Below are 24,070 nucleotides of genomic sequence, written 5' to 3' on the forward strand. Positions count from 1 at the left end.
AACCAGGAAAGACCCCAGTTGTTAGATCCACTTGTACCCCTCAACCCAGACTTCTGAGGTTGAGAGAGTGGTCCAGTGGGCGATTTTTTCAGTTCAAAAACTCTCCTGCTCAAGGTTCCTGTCTTCATTGGATACAATGGATCACTACCAGTAGTATTGGTAATATTCAAATTTGTTCTGCATTTCATTTCAATACTCAGTTAAACAGCAGTTTGTCTTTTTTAAAAAGCAAACACGAGGAAATCTGCAGATGCTGGAAATTCAAGCAACGCAATGTCGACAGTGCTTCTCCCTGTAGATGCTGCCTCGTCTGTTGCGTTCCACCAGCATTTTGTGTGTGTTGTTTGTCTTTTTTAAACCTTTTAACTATTTCCATGAAGCTTTGGCTAATTGGGTAGCCGCTTGATTGGGCCAAAATGTATTGGTCCCAACTAACTGGAATCCACTTTATGTAATTTATCTAAAATCTTCTAAAAGTTTTTGATGTTACTCTATAATAAACTAGTGAATAACATCAGCAACTGTGGAGTAAGAAGAATGGATTGCTGGCTAGCTTCAAGGCAGAAGCCAAGAAATGACACCAATCAGCCTTAATAGCAGATAAATATGGACAGTTTCTGCAGAGGTGTATGCTAGGACCACTACTGTTCTCACCTCACATCAATGATTTACTGTGAATCATAAGAAAAATTGCTTAATTTTTGGATGACACTGAACTGAGAGGTGAAGTCAAACCTCAGAAGGACTGCAATAAATTACAGTGAGATATTAATAAACTTGCCAGAAGTTTGATAGATGGCATTCAACATTGATGGATACCAATGCATTTTGTTAAGAATACAAAGGTCACATAATTCAAAGAATGCACGCTCTGGTGGGTGAAAGGAATAAAGGGATCTCAGATCTCAAGTACAACAATCTTGTAATCTTTGACTTTAAATATTGTAATCCTATTTTTAAGGTAACTTATTTTTTATTCTTATTACTTCTCTTGTAATATTTGTATTTCAGTGTCTTTGAAATGCTACTGTGACACTGTAATTTCCTTTGGGATCAATAAAATATCTATCTATCCATCTATCTATCTATCTATCTATCTATCTATCTATCTATCTATCTATCTATCTATCTATCAAGAACCACTACAGCTTAGCAGGGCCATAGGAAAGCAACTCAAGCATTGGGCGTTATTTCTAGAAGTACAGAGGTGTGGTTACAGTCATCTGTGTTATAAAAATGATCCAGAGGTGTCAGAGACATTGCAGAAAAGACTTACAAGGACAGCATCAGAAAGAGAGGGCAGAGTCATCTGGAAAGGATTGACATTGGGGCAAGAGTAACTAGAGGCTATCGATACGTGTTGAAATTCAGCAGTAACCATAGACTGCTGAATTGAGAAACTTGCAACCATCAGGGAGTGTTTGAAAGAAAAAATGTTAAAAGAAGGCTGGAAAAGTATATGAGGGAGAGCAGATTAGTGGGTTAGACTGAGATGGTACAAGACTTGACCAAAGCCTATACATTGGAACAAACTATTGAGATGAATGGCTTTTCAGTGACGTACAATTAATGTAATCGCCTGTGAAAACAAAGATGCACCAGTTATTACATTAATATGGATAGATATTTATTAACCATGTACTTACAGAGGCTACTGAATACTGGAATGGAAGTCTGTCCAAACAGACAGGAAGCTCAAACGAACCAGAACGCAAATGTCCCTTGTCCAGGATTGGTAACCACTGTTGACAAGTAAAGGATGGATAATTATTACTACCAATAATGATAAAGGAATGTAAACATTTTATTAACCCTTTGTAAACAAAAAAAAAATACTGCTGAATAAGCAATAATTTATTGGCTGGTAATCAGACCACAGGAATATTACAATTAATTGCAATAGAGAACAAAATTCTAAATTCAAATACCTCCCAAAGATTCTCCATTGCAGGGATTTAAAGTGCCTCATGTTGTTCACAATTTTTATCCACCAGGTTTATTATTGATGTGCCAGTCCAGAGGAACTTCTCTGCTCAAGTCTATCAGCCCTCCTAGACTCTGGCTATAAAGTACACCTTCCCCCTCATCTCAACATGCTATCTATTTGATATTCAGTTCCCTCCACTTCAGATTACACACACAACAGTACTCAGGGGAAATATTCAGCCTCTCACTTTATTTTGACACTTTCCCATCCTGCTTCACTATAGTTCTCAGAGCGAGATATTTGATCATCTCAGTTTTCAATATATTCTTCTAATTTATGGATCACCACAGGCATTGCTAATTACTGACCCTTTCAATAAATGGTTTCTACTTAGCTTTGTCCAAAGTAGACAAACCCTATTAGCTAACTCTTAATTCAAGTCTTGCTAACTAGGAGAAACAACTTTGTAGCAAAAAAGTTAGAAAAATTGCTGAGAACAGTAATCCACAAACAATGATATCTGTGAATGTACAGATAGTGTTCATTCCAATTTGACTTGTGCCTAGAGTAATTCTAATTATTTGCTGGGAATATTATTTTCAATTATCGTGAGAGGATTCTAAGCAGAAACCATAAAATAAATAATTAGGTCCAAATTACTATGGAGACCAGCTACAGAGGGGCACGTTTATATGTCAGGCTCTGCAATGGATATCGAAGGCAGATCATATCACAGCTGAAAATAAATGTCTCATAAATTATTTTAAATTTAGATATAATTGTTACTGGTGTCCGGTGTTAATCCTTACAGGAAGAGCCACAGTGCAGTTCTAGTTAAGTCTGGTATCCCTATTCACTGCCAACATTTATGTTCTATCTCTAAAATAGGATGTCATAATAGTGCTCTCTTCCCTATCACATTAAAACACTAATTACAGAAAAAAGTCTAATTTCCAAACATAAATCATGGCATACCAAGCACAACAGACCAGAAAATACAGAATCAGCAAAGTGTTTGCTGATCTCTGGGGCCAGTTGTGTCATTATAGATCCTCCCTCTGTAATGTACAGGTCTCACTCTTCTTCTTCAGCCCTTTAACTCTTCCACCTATCACCTCCCAGTTTCTCACATCTTTCCCCCTCACCTGGCTTCACGTACCAGCTGCCAGCTTGTCCTCCTCCTCTCCCCCAACTTTTTATTCTGGCTTCTGCTCCCTCCTTTCCACGTCCTGTTACTGACCTTGAGGCTTAAACTCTCTATCCTCTAATTCCCCTACATCCTTGTTGCTAAACTATAACTTGATCCTGAACACCCCACAATCATCCCATGAACCTAAAAAAACATTAAAAAACAACCATGTCTGAACCATGGCCTCAATGGAGACTGCAATTCAGCTCCATCTTGAAACAAAAAATCTCTCAGGCAGTGTATTCCAGGTACTCACCACTCTCTCGGCGAAAAATGTCCCCCTTGTATTCCTTCTGAATCTCTCTCCCCCCCCCCCATCTTAAATCTATTTCCTTGTCTTTTGTCTACCTCGGATATGGAGAAGTGTTTCCTGCAGTCTGCCCTATCTATATAATTTCATGTACCTTAATCATGTCTTCACTTAACATCCTGAAACAAGGATAGGGACACACAACCTTCAGATCGCTAATCCAATGCCTTAACCACTTGGCCACGCGCCACACTTTCCTAGAGTGTGGTATCCAGTAATGTTCACAGTGCTCCAGTTAAGACCTAATCAAAGTTTTATAAAATTGGAGCGTAGCCTCCCTGCCTTGACTAATGAAGGCCAGTATCCTTATCCCTTCCTAATTATTTTACCTACTTGTTCTGCTACCTTTAAGTATTCAACATTTCTTTTGATCATCAGTACTCCCCAAGACCCTGCTGTTGATGGTATCTGTCCTAGCCTCATTAGAACTCCAATATATGCATCACTTCATATTTATCTGGATTGAAATCCAGTTGCTATGTATCAGTCTATTTCACCAACACATCGATATCAACTTATACCCTCAATCTATCCTCCACATTACCCATAACTCCACCATTCTTCATGTCATCTCTAAATCTTCTGAACATGTCTCCTAAATCCACATCTAAATCATTTACATATATTACAAAAAGCAAAGAACCAAACACTGATCCCTGAGCAACACCATTAGGCACAAGCATCTAGTAATTAAAACAAATTCTATCTTCACCCTATTGCCAAGACAGTTTTCGATCCAGTTTGCTAAATTATTCTTACAATTTGCATTTGACCTCTTTGTAGCAATAGAGGAGACAGAGGAAAGACAGATCAGTGAGTAGGAGTACAAAAGAGACGTGCTACTGTTAGCTCAAGATGGCTGCCAAAGACAGAGTGCAGGTGTTTCACAAAATGGTGGACTAGTGTCTGCTTGGTTTTCCAATGTAGAGGAGGTCATGTCGTGAGAACTGAGCATATGTTCTTTTGGTCATCGGGCAGCAATTAATGCATTTCCTGCAGCACGATGGCAATGAGAGACATCAAAGTTCAAAGTACAGTTATTTTCAAAGACTTGTGCAAAAGGTGTCCAATGTGGAAAAATGTTTAGAGAAGGAGAAGAGACATTAGGAGGTACAGTGACATCTATACCTTTGCTGGAATCCAGTGGCATTAGAAGGTAAAGAATAAAGGTCAGCTTTACTTGTCACACATAGATTGAAACGTTGTAAAATGCATCCCCCACCAGCATCCATCTCCACCTCCCACCAGGAAGGCCTCAAAGCTCTCCGCTTCTTTCTGGACACCAGACCCAACCAGTTCCCCTCCACCACCCCTCTCCTCCATCTGGTGTAATTTGTCCTCACTCTCAATAATGTCATCTTCAGATCCTCCTACTGCCTTCAAATGAAAAGTGTAGCCATAAGCACTCGCATTGGTCCCAGCTATACCTATCTTTTTGTTGGCTATGTGGAACAGCCCACATTCCAAGCATAAACCAGTATCACTTTTCCTATGCTACACTGACGACTGCATTGGTGCTGCTTCCTGCAACCATGCAGAACTCAACATCTTGAACAACTTTACCGCCAACTACTACCCTGCCCTCAAATTTACCTGGTCCATTTCCAACACCTCCCTCCCCTTTCTCGGTCTTTCTGTCTGCCTCTGGAGACAGCTTATCCACTGATGTCTGCTATAAACCCATTAATCCTCACAGCTACCTGGACTTCCCACCCTGCTACTTGTAAAACTGCCATCCCCTTCTCTCAATTCCTCTGTCTCCACCACTTCTGCTCTCAGAAAGAGGCATCTCATTCTAGAATGAAAGAGATGTCCTCCTTCTTCAAAGAAAGGGGCTTCCCTTCCTCCACCATCACCACTGTCCTCAACTGCATCTCTTCCATTTCACGCACGTATGCCCTCACCTCATCCTCCTGCCACCCCACCAGGGATAGTGTTCCTCTTGTCCTCACCTACCATCCCAATAGCCCTCCACGCCCAGCACATAATTCTCAGTAACTTCCGAACTTCTGCTATCTCCAACAGGATCCTACCAGAAAGCACATCTTTCCCTACCCCCCCCCCCCCCCACTTCCTGCTTTCTGCAGGATTCGCTCCCTATGTGACTCCCTTGTCCATTCGTCCCTCCCCACTCCCTCAGGGCATTTACCCTTGCAAGCAGAACAAGTGACACACTTGCCCCTACACCTCCTCCCTCACTCCCATTCAGGGCTTTAAAAAGTCCTTCCAGGTGAGGCAACACTTCACCTGTGAGTCTCTTGGGGTCACCTACTGTAACAGTGCTCCCAGTGTGGAGTCCTGTACATCGGTGAGATCCGACACCGATTGGGAGACCGCTCCACTGAGCACCTACCCTCCATCCACCAGAAAAAGCCTCCATCCATTTTAATTCCACTACTCATTCCCATTCTGATATGTTTACCCATGGCCTCCTCTATTGTTGCCGAGCAACACCTTATATTCCGTCTGGGTAGCCTCCAGCCTGATGGCATGAACATCGATTTCTCAAACTTCTGGTAGTGCCCCCCCCCCCCCCCGCCTTCACCATTCCCCATCTCCTTTTCCCTCTCTCACCTTATCTCTTTACCTGCCCATTGCCTCCCTCTGGTGTTCCTCTTTCTTCCATGGCCTTCTGTTCCCCCTACCAGATTCCCCCTTCTCCAGCCCTGTAACTCTTTCACCAATCAACATTCTGGCTCTTTACTTCACCCTATCCCCTCCCGATTTCACCCATCACCTAGCGTTTCTCCCTCCCCACTCCCACCCTCTTACTCAGACCTATACACCTCAAAGATGCATTGGGCCAGCACGTGTGCCGAAATGCTTTGGGTGCCGAACGTAGCATCCCAAACTTACTAACCTAATCCGTACATCTTTTGGAATGTGGGAGGAAACCCACATGGTCATGGGGAGAACGTATTAACTCCCTGACGACAGCCGGGGGAATTGAACCCCGAACTTCTGATAGCTGGCGCTGTAAAGTGTTATGCTAACCGTTAAGGTACCATGTTGTACGGGATGTGACAGCAAAGCCATTTTTAAAGTTGGATGGTGTCAGTGTATTAGCAAAGAAACTGCACAGTGACCATAAGACCCCTGCTGGGCGGCCTGTACCAATGCAGGAGGAGAAGCTTACGGTGTCTGGTCACTGGGGAATCAAATTATGTAACAGATCTCCAATCCTCCCTGGAAAACTCTAATGAAATGTTTGATTTTAACAAGAACTTGTCACAAGCATATCCTCAGTTCATGATATTGTGGAAGAAAGCTTGTAATTAATACCCGGACCTTTTTCCAAGACTGTGACTATCACAACAGCACCATTCAGCTTGTTCAAAATGGCTTTGCTGTGACGCTCTGTGTGGAACCTTTCACTTTACATTTCCCCAGTGGGTTCTAGCAAAGGTACACAAGAGGTATGACACCAGTATCAGTTGTCACTCCTTTTGTTCAGTATGGTCGCAAGCAAGAGCTGAGCGAGGCTCTCTCCAGATACATTTAGTGACAGGGTCGGTGGAATCACTGTACCTAATGGACTCGGGCATGTGCTGCTAATCACGTATTGCATGTTTGATGCAAGCTCAGCTCCAGTGAACAAGGATACACACAGATTGAGCAAGAGATATGAGTCATTATTTTCTCAATCTTACAGCAGATGCAAGATACACTGCAGATGCTGGAAACTCAGAAAATGCTAGGGGGGTTAAGGAGGTCAGGCAGTATCTATGAGAGAAAGAAACCGTCAATGTTTGGTCTGAGGCACTTCCCTCCAGAGATGCTGCCTGATCTGCCAAGTTGCTCCAGCATTGTGTGTGAGTGTTGCAATTTTATTAGCTGTTCTTGGCTAACCTTTTACCCTGGTTACCTCACACAAGCCGAGGAGTTAAAAAAACTATGGCTTAAAAGCTACTGGGTTTCTTTCACTGAAACTTGGTGGAAGTGCAAAAGCTCTTAATCTCCAAACTTTCAGATCTTATTATTTCTGATCCTAACTACAACGGTAAACTTGTAGGTTTTCACAAATAAAACAGCCGAGGCATTTTACGTTTAAGAAAAAAAGGCAGCAACTCATTTACTGAGCACCAAAAAAAAACTGAACACAAGGTGCGGTGGAAGTCCACCAATTACATGATTCAACAAACTCATATTTTTGTTACTGTTGAAATCAAAGCTTCTATAACTTTGTGTGTTAAGGGCCACACTCTTGTAGCATGAGTTGGACTGGAAACATTCACAGTCCACTTGTAAACATAGGAGTCAAGTGGTCTGTCTGGTTGATCTTCTCCACCCCTCCCTCTACTTTTTTATACTGGCTATCCCCCCTCTTATTTTCCAGTCTGATGAAGAGACTTGTACCAAAACATAATTAGTTCATAATTAACTTGTTTAATTCATGCTGATGCAATTGTATTTCTATATTATATTGGCTGGCCTGTTGTACATACTATTTATTATAAATTACTATAAATTGCACACATTGCACATTTAGACGGAGACATACATAAAGATTTTTACTCCTCGTGTATAAGAAGGATGTAAGAAATAAAGTCAATTCAATTCAATAGACTGACCATTTCCCTCCATAGATGCTGCCCGACCTGCTGAGTTCCTCCAGCTCCTTTGTGTCGAGACAAATGGTCTCACTGTATAAGGATTTCGCTGCATGAAGGATTCCAACAGACAGCAGTCAGCTTAAAATGGAGTCAAACTGGCTCGATTTCAATCAAATACAATCCAAGTGCATCCTGTGATTGAACTAAAGGAAAGACTGGGCCCAATTATTGCCGACATTCTGCCAGTACAGCAGGGCGCCACTTATTCAACACAAGGCTGACATTCCCTTGCTCTGAGTGGCTACAGTTCTGCAGTAGCAGCGACAGAGCACACGGCAATAACGTAGAGACTTACACTGTAACCCAATGGAACCTCCGGTGTGTCCTGGCTCTGCTTGGGCTGACAGTTCACGTGATAGAAGGTAAAGAGTAAATGATGCTTCTTGGTGAGACTTGAAGGCAGCTTCATCTTCACTTCCTCATGGAAGCAAGGACTCCTGACAGAATAGTTAAAACAATGTCATGGAACTGATATCCTTAAATAATGAGAGAATTTAAATCATATACTTAGAAGACCCAATAATAGAGACAGTGACCTGGGTTCAATTCCCACTGCTATCTGTAAGGATTTTGTAAGTTTTCTCCATGACTATGTGGGTTTTCTTCCACATTCCCAAGATATATGGGTTAGTGGGTTAATTGGTCACATGGATCTAATAGGACGGGCTCATTGGCTGGAAGGGCTTGCTATCGTGCTGTATCCCTAAATAAATAATTTCTTTAACTGGAAGGTGGACTTCATTCACCCAGAGGGTTGTGGAGGCCACGTCATTGGGTATATTTAAAGCAGAGGGTGATAAGTTCTTGATTTGTCAGGGCATCAAAGGTTATAGGGTGAAGGCAGGAGAATGGGGTTGAGAGGGATAATAAATCAGCCTTAACCGAATGACAGAGCAGACTCAATGGGCTGAAAGGCCTAATTCTGCTCCTGTCTTATGGTTTAAATGGAATGAGCTGAGTTGTCCCTACTGTATTAAAGAATGTAATAAATGTTTTATCCAGTGACCGACCCTTTTGCAAGCATTATTACTGAACTATAACCACGCACAGTGCAGAAGGAGAAGCCAAAAGAGGCACTTATTGGCTTTTTACTGCTGTGCCCAGAACCAGTAAAACAGTGTCTGAACGGAGTTAGTGAGTTTCTGGGTGAAACAGCTCCACTTCCACCACTTTGTCACTGAGGCACAGTGACCAGGACGGCCCCTTATTTGATCACAGGACTCCTGGATTAGGGATGGAACAGCAAACCAATATTCTCATTTTGAACATGGGGCTGCTGAGAGCCTGTCTGTGCACCTTCAAATGCAGTTTCATACAGCCTGATAATGCAGCGAGAAAGAGAAAAAATGTGGGCCCAAACATTGCAGTAACATTAAATAAACCAATCAGATCTGAGAGGAGACTTAAGGAAGGTATGGATATACAGGGCAGGGATACAGAGACCATGGACTCACAGATAAAACCACTATCTACATTGGAGTGATAATCAAGTCACTGATAAAAATACCGTCAGATTGCTTTGCAGACTCTAAATAAATGTAAATCACACACATTTCCAGTGATAATCCCCAACCTCCACCCCAAACTTCCAGATTTTGCTTATAAAAATCCCCAGGGATGATAAACATAATTGGCTTAGCACCCTACAATGTGCATGGTCGTGAGGAATTGTTTACAGTTTATTGTCCACAGCGCCATCAAAGAAAGTCTTGTGCATCAGTTACCTGTCATGGTAGCTGATTGCTCTGTGACAGTGCCCTTAATCTCAACCTGATATCACATTGACTCTCATCATGAGAGCGGCCACCAACCTCGCCTGCCGATGTCAAGGTGAGAGCACTCATTGATCCCATTCAGCTCAGTGTTGTACTAAAGCCCACTGAGTCCACTATAACAGGTCACCTGGTCTCACAGGGTGGCTGCTGGATGAACCCTAGTTGCTATTGAACTCTGAACCTTGTACTGTGGGCTCCAATTTGAAACCACAGAGGAGAAAAGCTCTCATCTCTTTAATTGTGTCTAAGACCACGCACACTGCAGTGCCCACCACTCCCTCCTAGTGCATACTTGCTGTGATAGGCCACAGGTGTATACGATTCAGTTGTGTATTCAGGATATCCAGATTTTCCAAAAATGACCTGGGGGAAAATAATTATTAATAACATTATATGTAGCTTCAATAAAAGCAGCGCTTAAAGACAGACTTTATCATGATAGTTCATGGTCCTAAGGCAGCTGAGGTGAGGCTTTAGCCTGAAGCACCATTTTGGCCAATATTTAACTCCATACAATGCCTCGGTAGAACAATTTAAACTGACGCAAGGAATAATCACTCTGCAGATCATTGGACAGTTGGTTGTCGCTTAAGTCGTCTGCTGGAGCTCATTAATACTGCGTGGGTTTCAGTGGTTAGAGACCCACTGATCATTCCCCTCATCTCGTAAGGAAGAACAGAACAATACAGGACTCAGGTGAAGGGAACATGTGGCATGAGTAACAAAAAAAAACCAAGGCAGGTAATTGGACTGTGCAGTGGGAGTTGAATATAAGGCTCCAGTACATACTTAATACCCAAAAATGAATTTCTATTCCTCTATCACCCTACAGCACTGGTCAATGACATAGCAATAATGGGGAGGTACTCACAGTGACAGCAGAACCAAACATTGTCAGATGGGGTGGGGTGACACAGAAGGGAGGGTTCATAGAGAGGAAGGGTAGTAGAGAAAGAAGGGCCAAATGGATCGAGGGATTGTTTGGAGAGAATGGCCACAGAGGGAAAGGAATCAAAGGCAGGAGGCCAAATGAATATTTAAATACAGAGTGAGGTAGGCATCAGACAACAGGAGCAACAAACAAAATGCTGCAGGGATTCAGTAGGTCCGGCAGCATAAGATGTGGCTTTTTAGAGCAGTTTGTGGTGGAGCCCACTACGGGATCAGCCAAACTCGATTGAGTGTTATGTCGTGAACCGGATTTGATTAGGCAGCTTAAGGTCAAGGAACCCTGAGGAGGCAGTGATCATAATATGATAGACTTCACCCTGCAGTTTCAGAGGGAGAAGCTAAAGTTAAATGTATCAGTATTACAGTGGAGTAAAGGGAATTACAGAGGCATGAGAGAGGAGCTGGGCAAAGTTGAGTGGAAGGGGACACTAGAAGCGATGATGGCAGAGCAGCAGTGGCTGGAATTTCTGGGAGCAATTCAGAAGGAGCAGGATAGATACATCCCAAAGGAGTAGTATTCTAAAGGCAGGATGATGGCTGACAAGGGATATCAAAGCCAACATAAAAGCTAAAGTGAGGGCATATAATAGAGAAAAAATTAGTGGTAAGGTAGAGGATTTAGGAAGCTCTTAAAAACCAACAGAAGGCAACTAAATCATCTGTAAGGAGCAAAACGATGAAATAGTGAAGGTAAGCTAGCCAATTATATCAAAGGAGATACTGATGCACCATCAATAACTCTCCAAGACGTGAGGTGAGATATAGGCTTTTATTGACTGGAAGAAAGAACAAGCAGTAATTGACCACCATACTACATCCTGGAGACTGAGGGCAGGGCTCAGGCCTCAATCGCCTTTATACCGGGGTCTGTGGGAGGAGCCACAGGAGCAGTCAGCAGAGGGGCGTGTGCAGACAGGTATATGTTGTTCACCACAAATACCAAAAGATTTTTTCGGATATATAAAGAGTAAAAGAGAGGTGAGAGTGGATATCGGACAACTGGAAAATGAAGCTGGAGAGATAGTAATGGGAGACAAAGCCTTGGCAGACAAAGTGAACAAGATTTTTGCATCAGTCTTCACTGTGAAAGGCATTGGCAGTACGCTAGAAGTTCAAGAGCATAAGGGACAGAAGTGAGTGAAGTTGCTATTACTAAGGAGAAGGTATTTGGGAAGCTAAAACGTTTGAAGGTAATTAAATCACCTGGACCAGTTGGACTGCAGCACAGGGTTCTGAAAGAACATAAGAAATAGGAGCAGGGGTAGGCCATCCGGCCCATCGAGCCTGCCCCGCCATTCAATAAGATCATGGCTGCTCTGTCCATAAACTCAGCTCCATCGACCAGCCTTTTCCCCATAATTCCCCTACTTGGTAAAAAACCTACCTAACTGTATCTTAATTATATTTAGTGAAGAAGCCTCAACTGCTTCCCTGGGCAGAGAATTCCACAGATTCACCACTCTCTGGGAAAAACAGTTTCTCCTTACCTCTGTCCTAAATCTTCTCCCCTGAATTTTGAGGCAATGTCCCCAGTTCTAGTCTCACCTACCAATGGAAACAACTTTCCTAATTCTATCTTATCTATCCTTTTCAAAATTTGGTATATTTCTATAAGATTCCCTCTCATTCATCTGAACTACAGTGAGTGTAGTCCCAGGCGGCTCAATCTCTCCTCATAGTTTAATCTCTCCATCTCTGGAATCAACCTGGTGAACCTCCTCTGCACTGTCTCCAAAGCCAGTATATCTTTCCTCAAGTATGGAGGCCAGAACTGCACACAGTACTCCAGGTATAGCCTCACCAACACCCTGTATAGTTGCAGCATGACCTCCTTGCTCTTGAATTCAATCCCTCTAGCAATGAAGGCCAACATTCCGTTTGCCTTCTTAATAACCTGTTGTACCTGCAAGCCAACTTTTTGCGATTCATGAACAAGCACTCCCAAATCCCCCTGCACAAAAGCATGCTGCAATTTTTCACCATTTAAATAATAATCTGCCCTTCTACTATTACTTCCAAAGTGGATGATCTCGCATTTACCGACGTTGTATTCCATCTGCCAGACCTTGGCCCGCTCACTTAGCCTATCTATATCCCTCAGCAGACTCTCCACATCCTCCATGCAATTTGCTTTCCCACTCAGTTTAGTGTCATCAGCAAATTTTGTTATGATACACTCAGTCCCCTCTTCCAAATCATCAATGTAAATGGAATTTAAGGTGGGGGGTTATATGGGAGGCAAAGTTTGAGGGTCAGCACGACATTGTGGGCCAAAGGGCCTGTAATGTGCTGTACTGTTCTATGTTCTATGTAAACAGCTACGGGCCCAGCGCCGACCCCTGTGGCACCCCACTCACCACTGACTGCCAACCGGAGAAACACCCACTTATATCAACTCTCTGCCTTCTTTTGGTTAACCAATCCACTATCCATGCCAATACACTTCCACTGACTCCATGCAACCATATCTTATTTATAAGTCTCTTGTGCGGCACCTTATCGAATGCCTTCTGGAAATCCAAATATACGACATCCACCTATTCCCCTCTATCCACTGCACTCATTATGTCCTCAAAGAACATTGTCAAACAGCACCTGCCCTTTCTGAATCCATGCTGTGTCTGTCTAATGGAACCACTCCTTTCTAAATGTTTCACTATTTCTTCCTTAGTGACAGCTTCAAGCATTTTTCCGACTATAGATGTTAAGCTAACTGGCTTATAGTTGCCTGTCTTTTGCCTACATCCTTTTTTTAAAAAGTGGTGTGACACTTGCTGTCTTCCTGTCCGCCGGGACCTGCCCAGAGTCTAGAGAGTTTTGATAAATGATTACCAACGCATCTACTATAACCTCCGCCATTTCCCTCAGCACCCTGGGATGCATCCCATCAGGTCCAGGGGACTTATCTACCTTCAGGCCTTCTAGTTTTCTCATCACTATCTCTTTACTGACAGTGATTTTATCGAGGTCCTCACCTCCCATTTCGTCCATAACATCCTTCTTTGGCATATTAGACGTGTCCTCCACCATGAAGACCGACACAAAATAGTCGTTCAATGCCTCAGCCATCGCCTTATCACCCAATATCAATTTCCCCTTCTCTTCTTCCAAGGGACCTACATTGACTTTAGCCACTCTCTTCTGCTTTATATATTTTTAAAAACTTTTGCTATCTGTTTTTATATTTGTGCTAATTTACTTTCATACTCTATCTTCACTTTCCCTTTTTCTTGTTTAGTTGTTCTCTGTCTCTTTTTAAAGTTTTCCCAATCCTCCAGTCTCCCACTACTCTTTGTGACTTTGTACACGAGCTTTCAATTTGATACTGTCCTTATGTCCTTAGTTATCCAAGGCTGGCTCTCCCCACACTTACTGTCCTTACTTTTGACTGGAATATACTTTTGTTGAGCACTGAAAAATCTCTTTGAAAATATTCCACTGTCCCTCAACTGACCTACCAAACAGCCTGTGCTCCCAATCCACATTAGCCAACTTCTCCCTCATCCCGTTCTAGTCTCCCTGGTTCAAGCATAATACACTAGTTTTAGATCAAACTATTTCATCCCCCATCTGCATGCAAAATTCCGAAGAAATTCAGAAGAAGCTGAAGAGATTGTGAAAGCATTAGTAATGATCTTTCAAGAATCAATAGATCTTGGCCTGGTTGCAGAGGACATGAAAATTGCAAATGTCGCTCCACTCTTCAAGAAGGGAGGGAGTGAGGCAAAAGAAAGGAAATTATAGGGCAGTTAACCTGACCTCAGAGTTTGGGAAAATGCTGGTCTCAATTTTTTTTCAGAATAAGGTTTCGGGATACTTGGACACATGATAAAATGGCTGAAGTCAGCATGGTTTCCTTGCGGGAAAATCTTGGCCGACTAAAAAAGAATGTTCTAACATTAGAGAGGGTTCAAAGAAGGTTCACAAAAATTATTCTGGGAATGAAAGGCTATCATAAGAGGAGCGTTTGTTGGTTCTGAGCCTGTATTCGCTGGAGTTTAGAAGAATGAGTGGGAATCTCATTGAAATCTATTGAAAGTAGAAAGGCCTAGATAGAGTGGATGTGGAGAGGATGTTTCCAATAGTGGGGCAGGCTAGGACTGCCTAAGCACAACCTCAGAATATAGGGATGTCCATTTAGAATGGAGATGATGAGGAATTTCTTTAGCCAGAGGGTGGTGAATCTGTGGAATACATTGCCACAGGCAGCTGTGGAGTCCAGGTCATTGGGTGAACTTAAAGTGGAGGCTGATAGATCCTTCATAACCCAGAACGTGAAAGGTCACAGGTAGAAGGCAGGAGAATGGGGTTGAGAGGGAAATAGATCAGACATGATTGAATGGTGGAGCAAACTTGATGGGCCTAATGGCCTTATTCTGCTCCTATGTCTTATGGCCTGCTGAGTTCCACCAGCATTTTGTGTGTTAATCCACGTTCCAGCAACTACAGTCTGGTGTCAGCAGACAACAGGAATTTGGAGTGTAATATTCTTTAAGAAGTTTCTTTTTTAATATTTCTTTCTTTCATGCAATTTATATAATATTAATTAAAATATTGAAAAAGAAGAAGTTTCAATCACTACTGTTGCTGTACATATGAAAGCTGCTCATCATCATAAGAACACAAGAACGTAAGACCTGGGATAAATCACTTGGCCCCTTAGCTTGCCCTGCTATTTAATATGATCAAGGCTGGTCTACCCCAGCCCTCATCTCATCTAACACACACAAAATGCTGGTGGAACACAGCAGGCCAGGCAGCAACTACAGGGAGAAGTGCTGTTGACGTTTCAGGCCAAGACCCTTCGACAGCGCTTCTCCCTATAGATGCTGCCTGGCCTGTTGTGTTTCACCAGCATTTTGTGTGTGTTGCTTGAATTTCCAGCATCTGCAGATTTCCTCGTGTTTGCCTCATCTCATCTTCTGAGCCAATTCACTGATCCTTCAAAATGTTTTCAACCTCCTCCTTAAATGCCTTCATTGATCCAACCTCCAAAAGCCTCTGAGGTAGAGAAATGCAGAGACTCACTACCCTCAGTGAGAAGTGAGTACAGAAAAACAGACAAGATCTGATCTGAAAGACCAGATTTCTTTCCGCTAGCTATGAGATGATGCCATGGTGAATTAAATTAATTGTCAGCCACATATCTTTGAACTCCAGGCTACTCAGCTCCTCAATTAGACTGATGGTTTTTACACAACAAAGCCCTGATCATTAACGCATCCTTCACCTGTAAGGCCGCACCAGGCTCCTCACTCTCCAGGAACTGGATTTTCATGGTGATGTTTCGTGCTGATCCCTGTCGGTTTGAGAAATTGAGGAACTGAGGGTAGACATAGAGAAGATTTCTGAAAAAGAAGACAAAACATTCTAGTGATGTGAGAATTTGATCAGCATTTACCAAAAGTCGTCAATCATCCAAACAAGACATAGTGTTGTGGACGTGTTGATCCTTCCAAGGACTGCCCTGGATAAGTGAATTTCTCAACCTCCCTCTCCCAGCAATGGTTCACAACCAGTAGCTTTGTAATTTCCTTTATTAATAACTTCAGGTAATCAAGCTGCTCCCAGTAGAGTTTGGTATTGTACAAGGTTTCTGCAAATTTCTATCACCTTGTCAGTTATGCAAAATGGGGCAGAGGTTAGCACAGTAACCCAGATTGATCCTGTGTCCTGGAAGCTGAGAATGACAGGGAAAGGACCTTGTAGGCACAGCATGCCTTGTACACATGTGAGGCAATATTTAAGGTCTTAGTTGGGACAATTTGGACATTTTCACTACATGATTCTAGGGAGACAGGATCAGTAATTCCCACATGTTAATATTCCATATCAAATAACCCATCCTGGGCTCTGTTCAGAAGTCTTAAAGCCTGTTCCACCAGGTTCAAGAACAGCTACTTCCCTTCAGCAACTCAGTTCTTGAACTGACCAGCAAAACCCTTATCACAGCAGTTCAGAAACACTTTGATCACTTTGCACTGAAAAGGACTTTGATTTATTTTGTTCTAAATGTGTTTCTTCTTGTAAAATTGTGCTGAATTTACATTTAATTTATGTTTTTCTTGTGAACACTGCTTATATGATACTACCTGGCCGTAATACTGCTGCAGGCAAGTTTCTCATTGCACATCTGCATGCACGTACTTGTGCAAATGATAATAAACTCAACTTTGAGTTAACCAAGTTGTTCTATGAGCAAATAGGAAACGCTCCATTTCGTTATGCTAAGCTTGAAAGTTTCTCTGGAGATGAACTGTGAATGTGCCGCTACTTTAATAGTAATTAAAGTGTGAAGTTTAATATTGAGGTGCTAGGGGTAAAATCCCACTGATGTATCAGGTGTGGAATTCAGTTTTGGAATGTTTATAAAGTCTCCCCACTCTGGGTCATGCCAATAATTTACTCCACAACATTTTTTTTAACTGTGCCAAGGAATTTCTAAGTCCTGCTCTCGGTTTGTAGGGTGTAGACATTATAAGTGGTTTGAAGTGCCGCTCTCAATAAAGTCCGTCTGTTACGAACTTTAACAATTTAGAAACAAACCAGCAGCAATAGGGTTCAAACTTGGAGTCTGGTTTTGATGTTAAAACCACTATCTTTATTAGTATCTACTTATAACATAGCAACTTAACCAAGATAAACAAAAGTTAACAGTGTTGTGTGTGTAAATATAACTCCCAAACTATTGAGCTTGGGGGAACAAGGCTTAAGAGTCTTGAGATGGGAAAACATGAATGTTCAGTTCATCCACGGAATAAATGATGGGAGAGAGGTATTTGTAATCCAAGGTAAAATGTAGAGAGAAGGCAATGACGTCGAATTCCACAGGTTCCACAATGGTAATTAATAGATATCAGTTGTCGAAGACCCTCCGTCGAGTCATTCCAAATCCGCACATGAATTACCACCTGTGATCTGTCACAGGGATGCCGTCTTCAAGGGGTTACCACATAACACACCCAGATAAGGGGTAACTTTGAGTGGTCCCACAGGACATTCCTAAATCCACTCCTTTGGATTATACGGAGTGACAGCCACACATTCGATGTGCACCGGATCGATAATCAACCCACCCTTGTGGGTATAGCAGAGTTCCAAATTCCCAGCTTCGACAAGCTGGAGCTGCTGCCTTTTCCAGGTTCACTCCTCCCTCACTCCTTCTGACTCCTGACCGTGACTGTCTGTGTCCTTGTTTCAAAGGCAAACAAGCTGTGAGTCAGTCAGTGAACAACATCATAGTTTTGCTTCACTGAAGCGCTCTTTTAAAGTGACAGTCCACAGTAAGTGAAACCTGCGGGTTTGTAACACATCACACTGTGTAGGAACAGCTGGTTGCTGATCAAACCAAGAATCCCACTTTGACCCAGTAACCAGCATCTATTGAAGGCCACTGAAAACGACACAAAATTTGTAAGTTGTCCAGTTCGTTTTCAATTGCACCACATAACATGCAAGATATCTATGAAAGTCATTTGAGAAGCCGTCTCCCACATTTGCCTCACGGTTCTTCAAATTGACTCCTTTCAATTCCCTTTAGAAAGTTATTGATCAATCTGTTTCCCTCATCATTTCAAGCAATGAATTTTTGTCAAAGCTAAGTGCACAATAAAAAGCCATTTTTCTGTCATGTATTTCCCGTTACCGACTCCTGGCACGTTTCTTACATCGACTGTAAATGGCTCATTATTCATAACTGCTCTAAAGCTATTGAACCCTTGTTCATTTTTGCTGAACGTGATGACAGACACTGCTATTCTGAGCACTTCTCAGTTAAAAATAGCAATTGACATTAAAACATGAATTTATTAAGAAATCTGACATGTCCTAAACTGGATCAAGGGGAGTCTCAACTCAAGAAGGCCTTGGTGGCGTGATTCAACTACAGAAATGACAACTTTCTCAAGGATTAATACAAGTCATAGGCGTGGAGCTCAACCCAGAGAAGTGTGAGGTGATTCACTTTGGAAGGTCGAATTTGAAGGCAGAATTCCGAGTTAATGGCAGGATTCTTGGCAGTGTGGAGGAACAGAGAGATCTTGGGGTCTATGTCTATAGACCCCTCGCAGTTGCTGTGCAAGTTGAGAGTTTTGTTAAGAAGCTGTATGGAGTGTTGGCCTTCTGTAGTCAGGGCATTGAGTTCAAAAGCCATGAGGTAATGCTGCAGCTATATTAAACCACATTTGAAATATCGTGCTCGTTCTGGTCTCCTCATTATTGGAAAGATGTAGAAGCTTCAGAGCGGGTACAGAGGAGATTTACCAGGGTGCTGCCTGAAATAGAGGTTCTTATAAAAATAGGCTGAACAAGCTGGGACTTTACTCTTTGGAGTGGAGGATGACAGGCCTCATAGTAGAGGAGTATAAGATGTTAAGAGGCATAGATTGGGTGGATAGCCAGCGACTTCTACCCAGGAAGGATATGGCTAAATCTAGGGGGCATAATTTTAATGTGATTGGAGGAAAGTATAAGGGACATGACAGAGATAAGTGTTTTTACACAGAGAACGGTAAGTGCCTGGAGCACACAGCTAGCAATGGTGGTAGAGACAGGTACATTAGGGACATTTAAGTGACTCTCAGATAAGCACAGAGATGAGGGTAAAATGGAGGGCTATGATGGAGCGAAGGGTTAGATTGACCTTTGAGTAGGTAAAAAGGTTGGCAAAACATTGTGGGCCGAAGGGCCTGTACTGTGCTGTTGTGTTCTATGTTCTGTGTTAAAGGCCAATCATAATCACTGTCCCATCGCTGGATAAATCCGCTGCCAAGGAAGTGATCTCCAGATCTGCATTGTCTTGTCCATCTTCTCAGCTGGTCTCAAAATGACACCCTGCAGGCATGCAATAACCTGCCATCACCATACAGTACTGTGCAAAAGTCTCAGGCACACACACACACATATAGATCTGGAGTGATGAAGACTTTTGCATGGTACTGTATTTGTCAATGTGGAGCAGGAAGTGAGTTTGTAAAATCCGGCGGAAGTAAAGGACGTTGGGAATAGCAAGGATGGAGCGCCACGGGAGGAATGTGGACCAGATGGCAGAGAAGGAGTGCCAGGAGGTGGGGGTATCACAGGTGCAGACACACCTACCCCTGTGACACTAGGCAGGGTCACTTGTTTCCAAACAATCGGTTTATTGCCCATTATAGAATGTCTCTCTGGTGCGTCCTGCTCTCTTTCCTTTCCCTTCCCTTTTCCCAAACCATGGATCCCCTCTCCCTGCCCCTTTCCCACTCTCAGTCCACATTAGAGACCCAGGCTTATCATCTCTCACAGATGTCATGAAAGTTGATTTTTTTTTTGCAGCAACAGTACAGTGCGGTACATAAAATTACTAGAGCACCGTGCAAAACTCTTAGGAACCGTAGTTCTACACATGTGCCTAAGACTTTTGCATAGTTCTGTACCTTCTGGAACAATATCAGATTCCTTTGTACACACTGCTGTGCAGAAGTTGGTTGTTGCCTTGGCTGTCTTTTTCCAGCTGACGGGGGATTACAGCAAACTATACATAGTAGTACCAATGAGAAACTCTCTACAGACAGAACAGTAAAGTGTAACCATAAATATGACTCATGTTAATGAGTCACAGGGGTGATGAGGGCTGACGAAGAGGCAGACAGAAGGAACCATGAGACAGATCTCTGTGTTTAGAGAAGTGACTGAGGCATCCACAATGTGAAGTGGGTAGGGATTAATCATGGCCCATAAATGTATTAGCTGGCTGGTGGTGTAGTGGCATCCGCACCGGATTTTAAGGTGAGTGGTCCTGGGTTCGAATCCAGGTGGCTCCTTGCACGCTTCCCTTCCAAACTGGGTTGAGCGTCGAGGTAGCAACTCAGCCAGTTTTCAGTTTCCTGTCTTCAAACATAAGGTACATAAAGCGGGGCTCCATGAAGACCCCTGGCCCTTGGACAGCAATAACTCTTAACTCAGCATCCTGGCGCGCGTGTGTGTTTAGGTTTGCAGGCTTGGGTGTGTTTATGACAGGGCCGATAATACATTCACTTGGGGTGAGTGAACGGGTTGGAGAGAGAAAGCAGTGAAAGGTGTAGATGGGATGTGGTAACAAATGAATCAGTACACAAGGCATGTCAGATCTCCAAACGTCAGTCTTGACACACTGCAGGGAGCCACTACTACCTGCTGCTCAGCTGCCAATCCCTCACAGCTGAGCAGCAGGCTACCTGAGCCTATAGCTACTCGTCGGGTTAACACTTGGGAGCTGTTTCACTTGTAGGAACATATAATCTCCTAACAAAAGACTGTCCTAACATAAGAGTATCGATTTCATGATTATTAGGACATTAAGTTAGTTATCAACGCCGACTCCTAAAAGTTAGAAAACAATTACATGGAGCTCCTCATTGGTGACTGGAAGTGAGGTGATTATCAGTCACCCTATACCCAGAGTTGAAAATGCCTTCCAGCAGTTGATGCAAATCCATTGTGCAGAACTTTCTGATTCCACATTTCAGCATCATATAAGACCATAAGAGAAGAATTAGGCCCATTGAGTCTGCTCCGTCATTCCATCATGGCTGGTCCCAGACCCTACTCAACCCCACACACCTGCCATGTAAAACCATAAGGACTTAGAAAGCCAACCTCTGGAAAAGTAAAAGGGAAAAACTATTCAATGAGTGAAGAGCTTAAGTTACCGTAAGAGCAAAGAGGGGGTGCTTCTTTAAAAAGTACTGCCTAAGAACAGTAAGTTTCATGACAGATGTCAGTAATAATAAATCCGATTCTGATTCTGAATTACTAAAAAGGTTCACTTTGGATATGAATAACAGTAATTCAAGAAAAATATCAATATCACTTTCAAAGAGAATGTAGGTAAATATTTAAAACAAAAATAATAAATAAAAAAAGAATAAACACAAGAAAATCTGCAGATGCTGGAAGTGCAAGCTGTGAATGGAGTTACTGGACGGCTCTTTCAAAGAGCTAGAGTGAATGATTATTACCAATTAAGCACAGTAGCCATTGTGGACAGAGGGAAGATGAATGGGAGTCTACAATGTAAATAGAAAGCTCTTCCCTGGAAACTATTCTCTGTCAGGAAATGATTTCTAGTAAGAGCTCTTTGTTTACATCGCAGATCATAATTGTCCTCCTTCAGCGTCCTCAGACTCTGAACACTGTACTGATTTACAGCGGAAAACATACACAACAGCTCAAAGCGCCTGCTCTTGTATCCTCCATCTCTGCGGAAGATTCAGCTTCTGTTTTGTTCTTATGTAATCTGGAGCTGTTGTGAACTACCTCAGTGTATGAGGTGATGTGCATTACCATGTAATGTGACCTGCAGTCCGATAAAATAAAAAGGGCAAATGGCAAATAGTTTAAAGCCTAATCATTTAATAAACATTGAACCTTGATATGTAATTCAAGGGGGGAATGACTAAAGTAGAGGAAAATGAGTCACATATGTAGAAGCTCTTCTGTGATGTATGTAGTAACCCGATCACAAACAAGAGAAAATCTGTTGCTGTTGGAAATCCGAGCAACACACACAAAATGCTGGAGGGACTCAGCAGGCCAGGCAGCATCTATGGGGAAAAGTACAGTTGATGCTTTGGGCTGAGACCCTTTGGACCAAAACGTTGAATGCACTTTTTTTCCACAGATGCTGCCTGGCCGGCTGAGTTCCTCCAGCATTCTGCTTGTGTGTCTGTGACACAGGTGATTTCTTCTAATTCTAAAGCCAGTTATAATAATCACAGAAAACCCCACACCAGGGTTCATGTTCATGCCTATTTATTCTCTAGTATTTCCCCAGACAAAACCGACTTCTTTCAAAAACAATTCATGTGAAGAAAGTAGTAAGGAGCTGAATTTACCAAAAGAGCAAAGGGAAGGAAATAGAAGCAGTGCCTTCAAAAATAAAAATCACCGAATGTTGTGTCTTGGGCAGCAGGAACATAGCTGCAAGGGAAACATCAACATTACTTTCAAAAGGAATGCAGCTAAAAATTCAAAATAGAGCAATTTGAAGAACAGCGCGTGAATGGGGTTTATTGACTTCCTCTTTTAAAGAGCCAAGGTAAATGATTGTACTGCAGAGTCCACGAGTCCACTCTTGGCACAGCGGCCACGGCAGATCAGGACAACCTGCTCAGCTCCAGGACAGAGTTGGACTGTTTCGACCAATCTTCCTATGTCTCTGTCTGGTTGAAAATCATTTGTCCTCTGCGCTGTCTTTACTTCAGTTGTTTTACATTGCAACAGAACTCAAAGCAAACCCACAAGATTCTACTCAGATATCACACTATTTGCTGAGGGTAATGTTCTCCAGACTTAATTCAATTTCTCGAGACAACTCCTCCTGACATCCCAAACTCCCTGAACTGTTTAGATCCTTCATCCACTAATGAAAGAGAATTATGAAAATAAATCTAGAACCTCAGAAGGGTTGAAAGAAAATACACTATAAATGTACTTTAGATTCCAAATAAAATGGAAATGGTTAATCCTGAGTAATGTTTCACTTTGAATTATTGCCCATTACCTGCATAGAATGAAGGACCATGATTCAAACCAGCTAAATGTAAGCAGGTTCAAGCACCTTTTCACACACTATAATGAATGGAAGCAACAACTCTATATTAATTTAAAGGGCAATTGGCTCACGTTAAAACATTGGAAGGCTAAAGTAAATGCATGCAACAGTTTCCCTTCTATGAGAAAGTAACCCACAGTGGTTTCCTGTTCTAATTTTACTATTAAGCTGTGACCTGCAGAAAGGACAAACAAAAGCCAGTTCTTTATATTAACTGGTGCAGATCGTAATCCTGTCCCCTCGCCTTGCATCACTCGCTCAGTTCAACACCTAAATGAGGTAGAGGAAATGTTGAGTTTTGTTTCGATAAAACTTATTGAGCTAAAATGTTAATATTATTTTTTTCCTTTCTGGTGTTGAGTTTTTCCAGTACTTCTACAAACTGGCTTTCCCCAATTATCTAACAACAGGATCACATAATTGAACAGCTCTTAAAGCCATGCCTTGCGCTAGTACTGAACACTGTGGAGCCTCTTATTCAGTGTTCAGTACAGCTTTGAGCCAGGCTATCTTTAATCGTTTGCCTCTCAACTTTCAGCCCAGTTGCCTGACACGTAGTGAGGCACTTTCAAACAGAGCTACGTGCTCTTCCACACTTGCACAGGTACACGACCCTGACTTCTCTTCCAATGCTGCCGGAGCTCAGGGGCATTTGGCAGAATTCCAGGTTCTCTTGAACCTTCAACGTTGCTTTATAAACCAAACAAAAATCTTTAAATAAATCAGTTAGGCAT

The 24,070-nt window shown here is 42.4% G+C and overlaps 1 protein-coding gene across 3 annotated transcripts in view; it reads right to left on the minus strand.

Moving 5' to 3' along the window:
- Positions 1-24,070, minus strand: part of LOC132406173 (dedicator of cytokinesis protein 8-like) — a 239,078-nt gene that overhangs the window by 98,172 nt on the left and 116,836 nt on the right. For all 3 annotated transcript variants that reach the window (XR_009516088.1, XR_009516087.1, XM_059991466.1), the window contains exons 15-18: positions 15,996-16,113; positions 10,107-10,177; positions 8,335-8,476; positions 1,647-1,742 (exon numbers count right to left, since the gene is read on the minus strand). Coding sequence is in view for 1 of the 3 variants with exons in the window: in XM_059991466.1 (XP_059847449.1) it covers positions 1,647-1,742; positions 8,335-8,476; positions 10,107-10,177; positions 15,996-16,113 (427 nt within the window). In the remaining 2 variants the exon portion in view is untranslated. The remainder of the gene's footprint in view (positions 1-1,646; positions 1,743-8,334; positions 8,477-10,106; positions 10,178-15,995; positions 16,114-24,070) is intronic.

The sequence above is a fragment of the Hypanus sabinus genome, chromosome 16 (assembly GCF_030144855.1).
Source record: "Hypanus sabinus isolate sHypSab1 chromosome 16, sHypSab1.hap1, whole genome shotgun sequence".
Classification (NCBI taxonomy): Eukaryota; Metazoa; Chordata; class Chondrichthyes; order Myliobatiformes; family Dasyatidae; genus Hypanus; species Hypanus sabinus.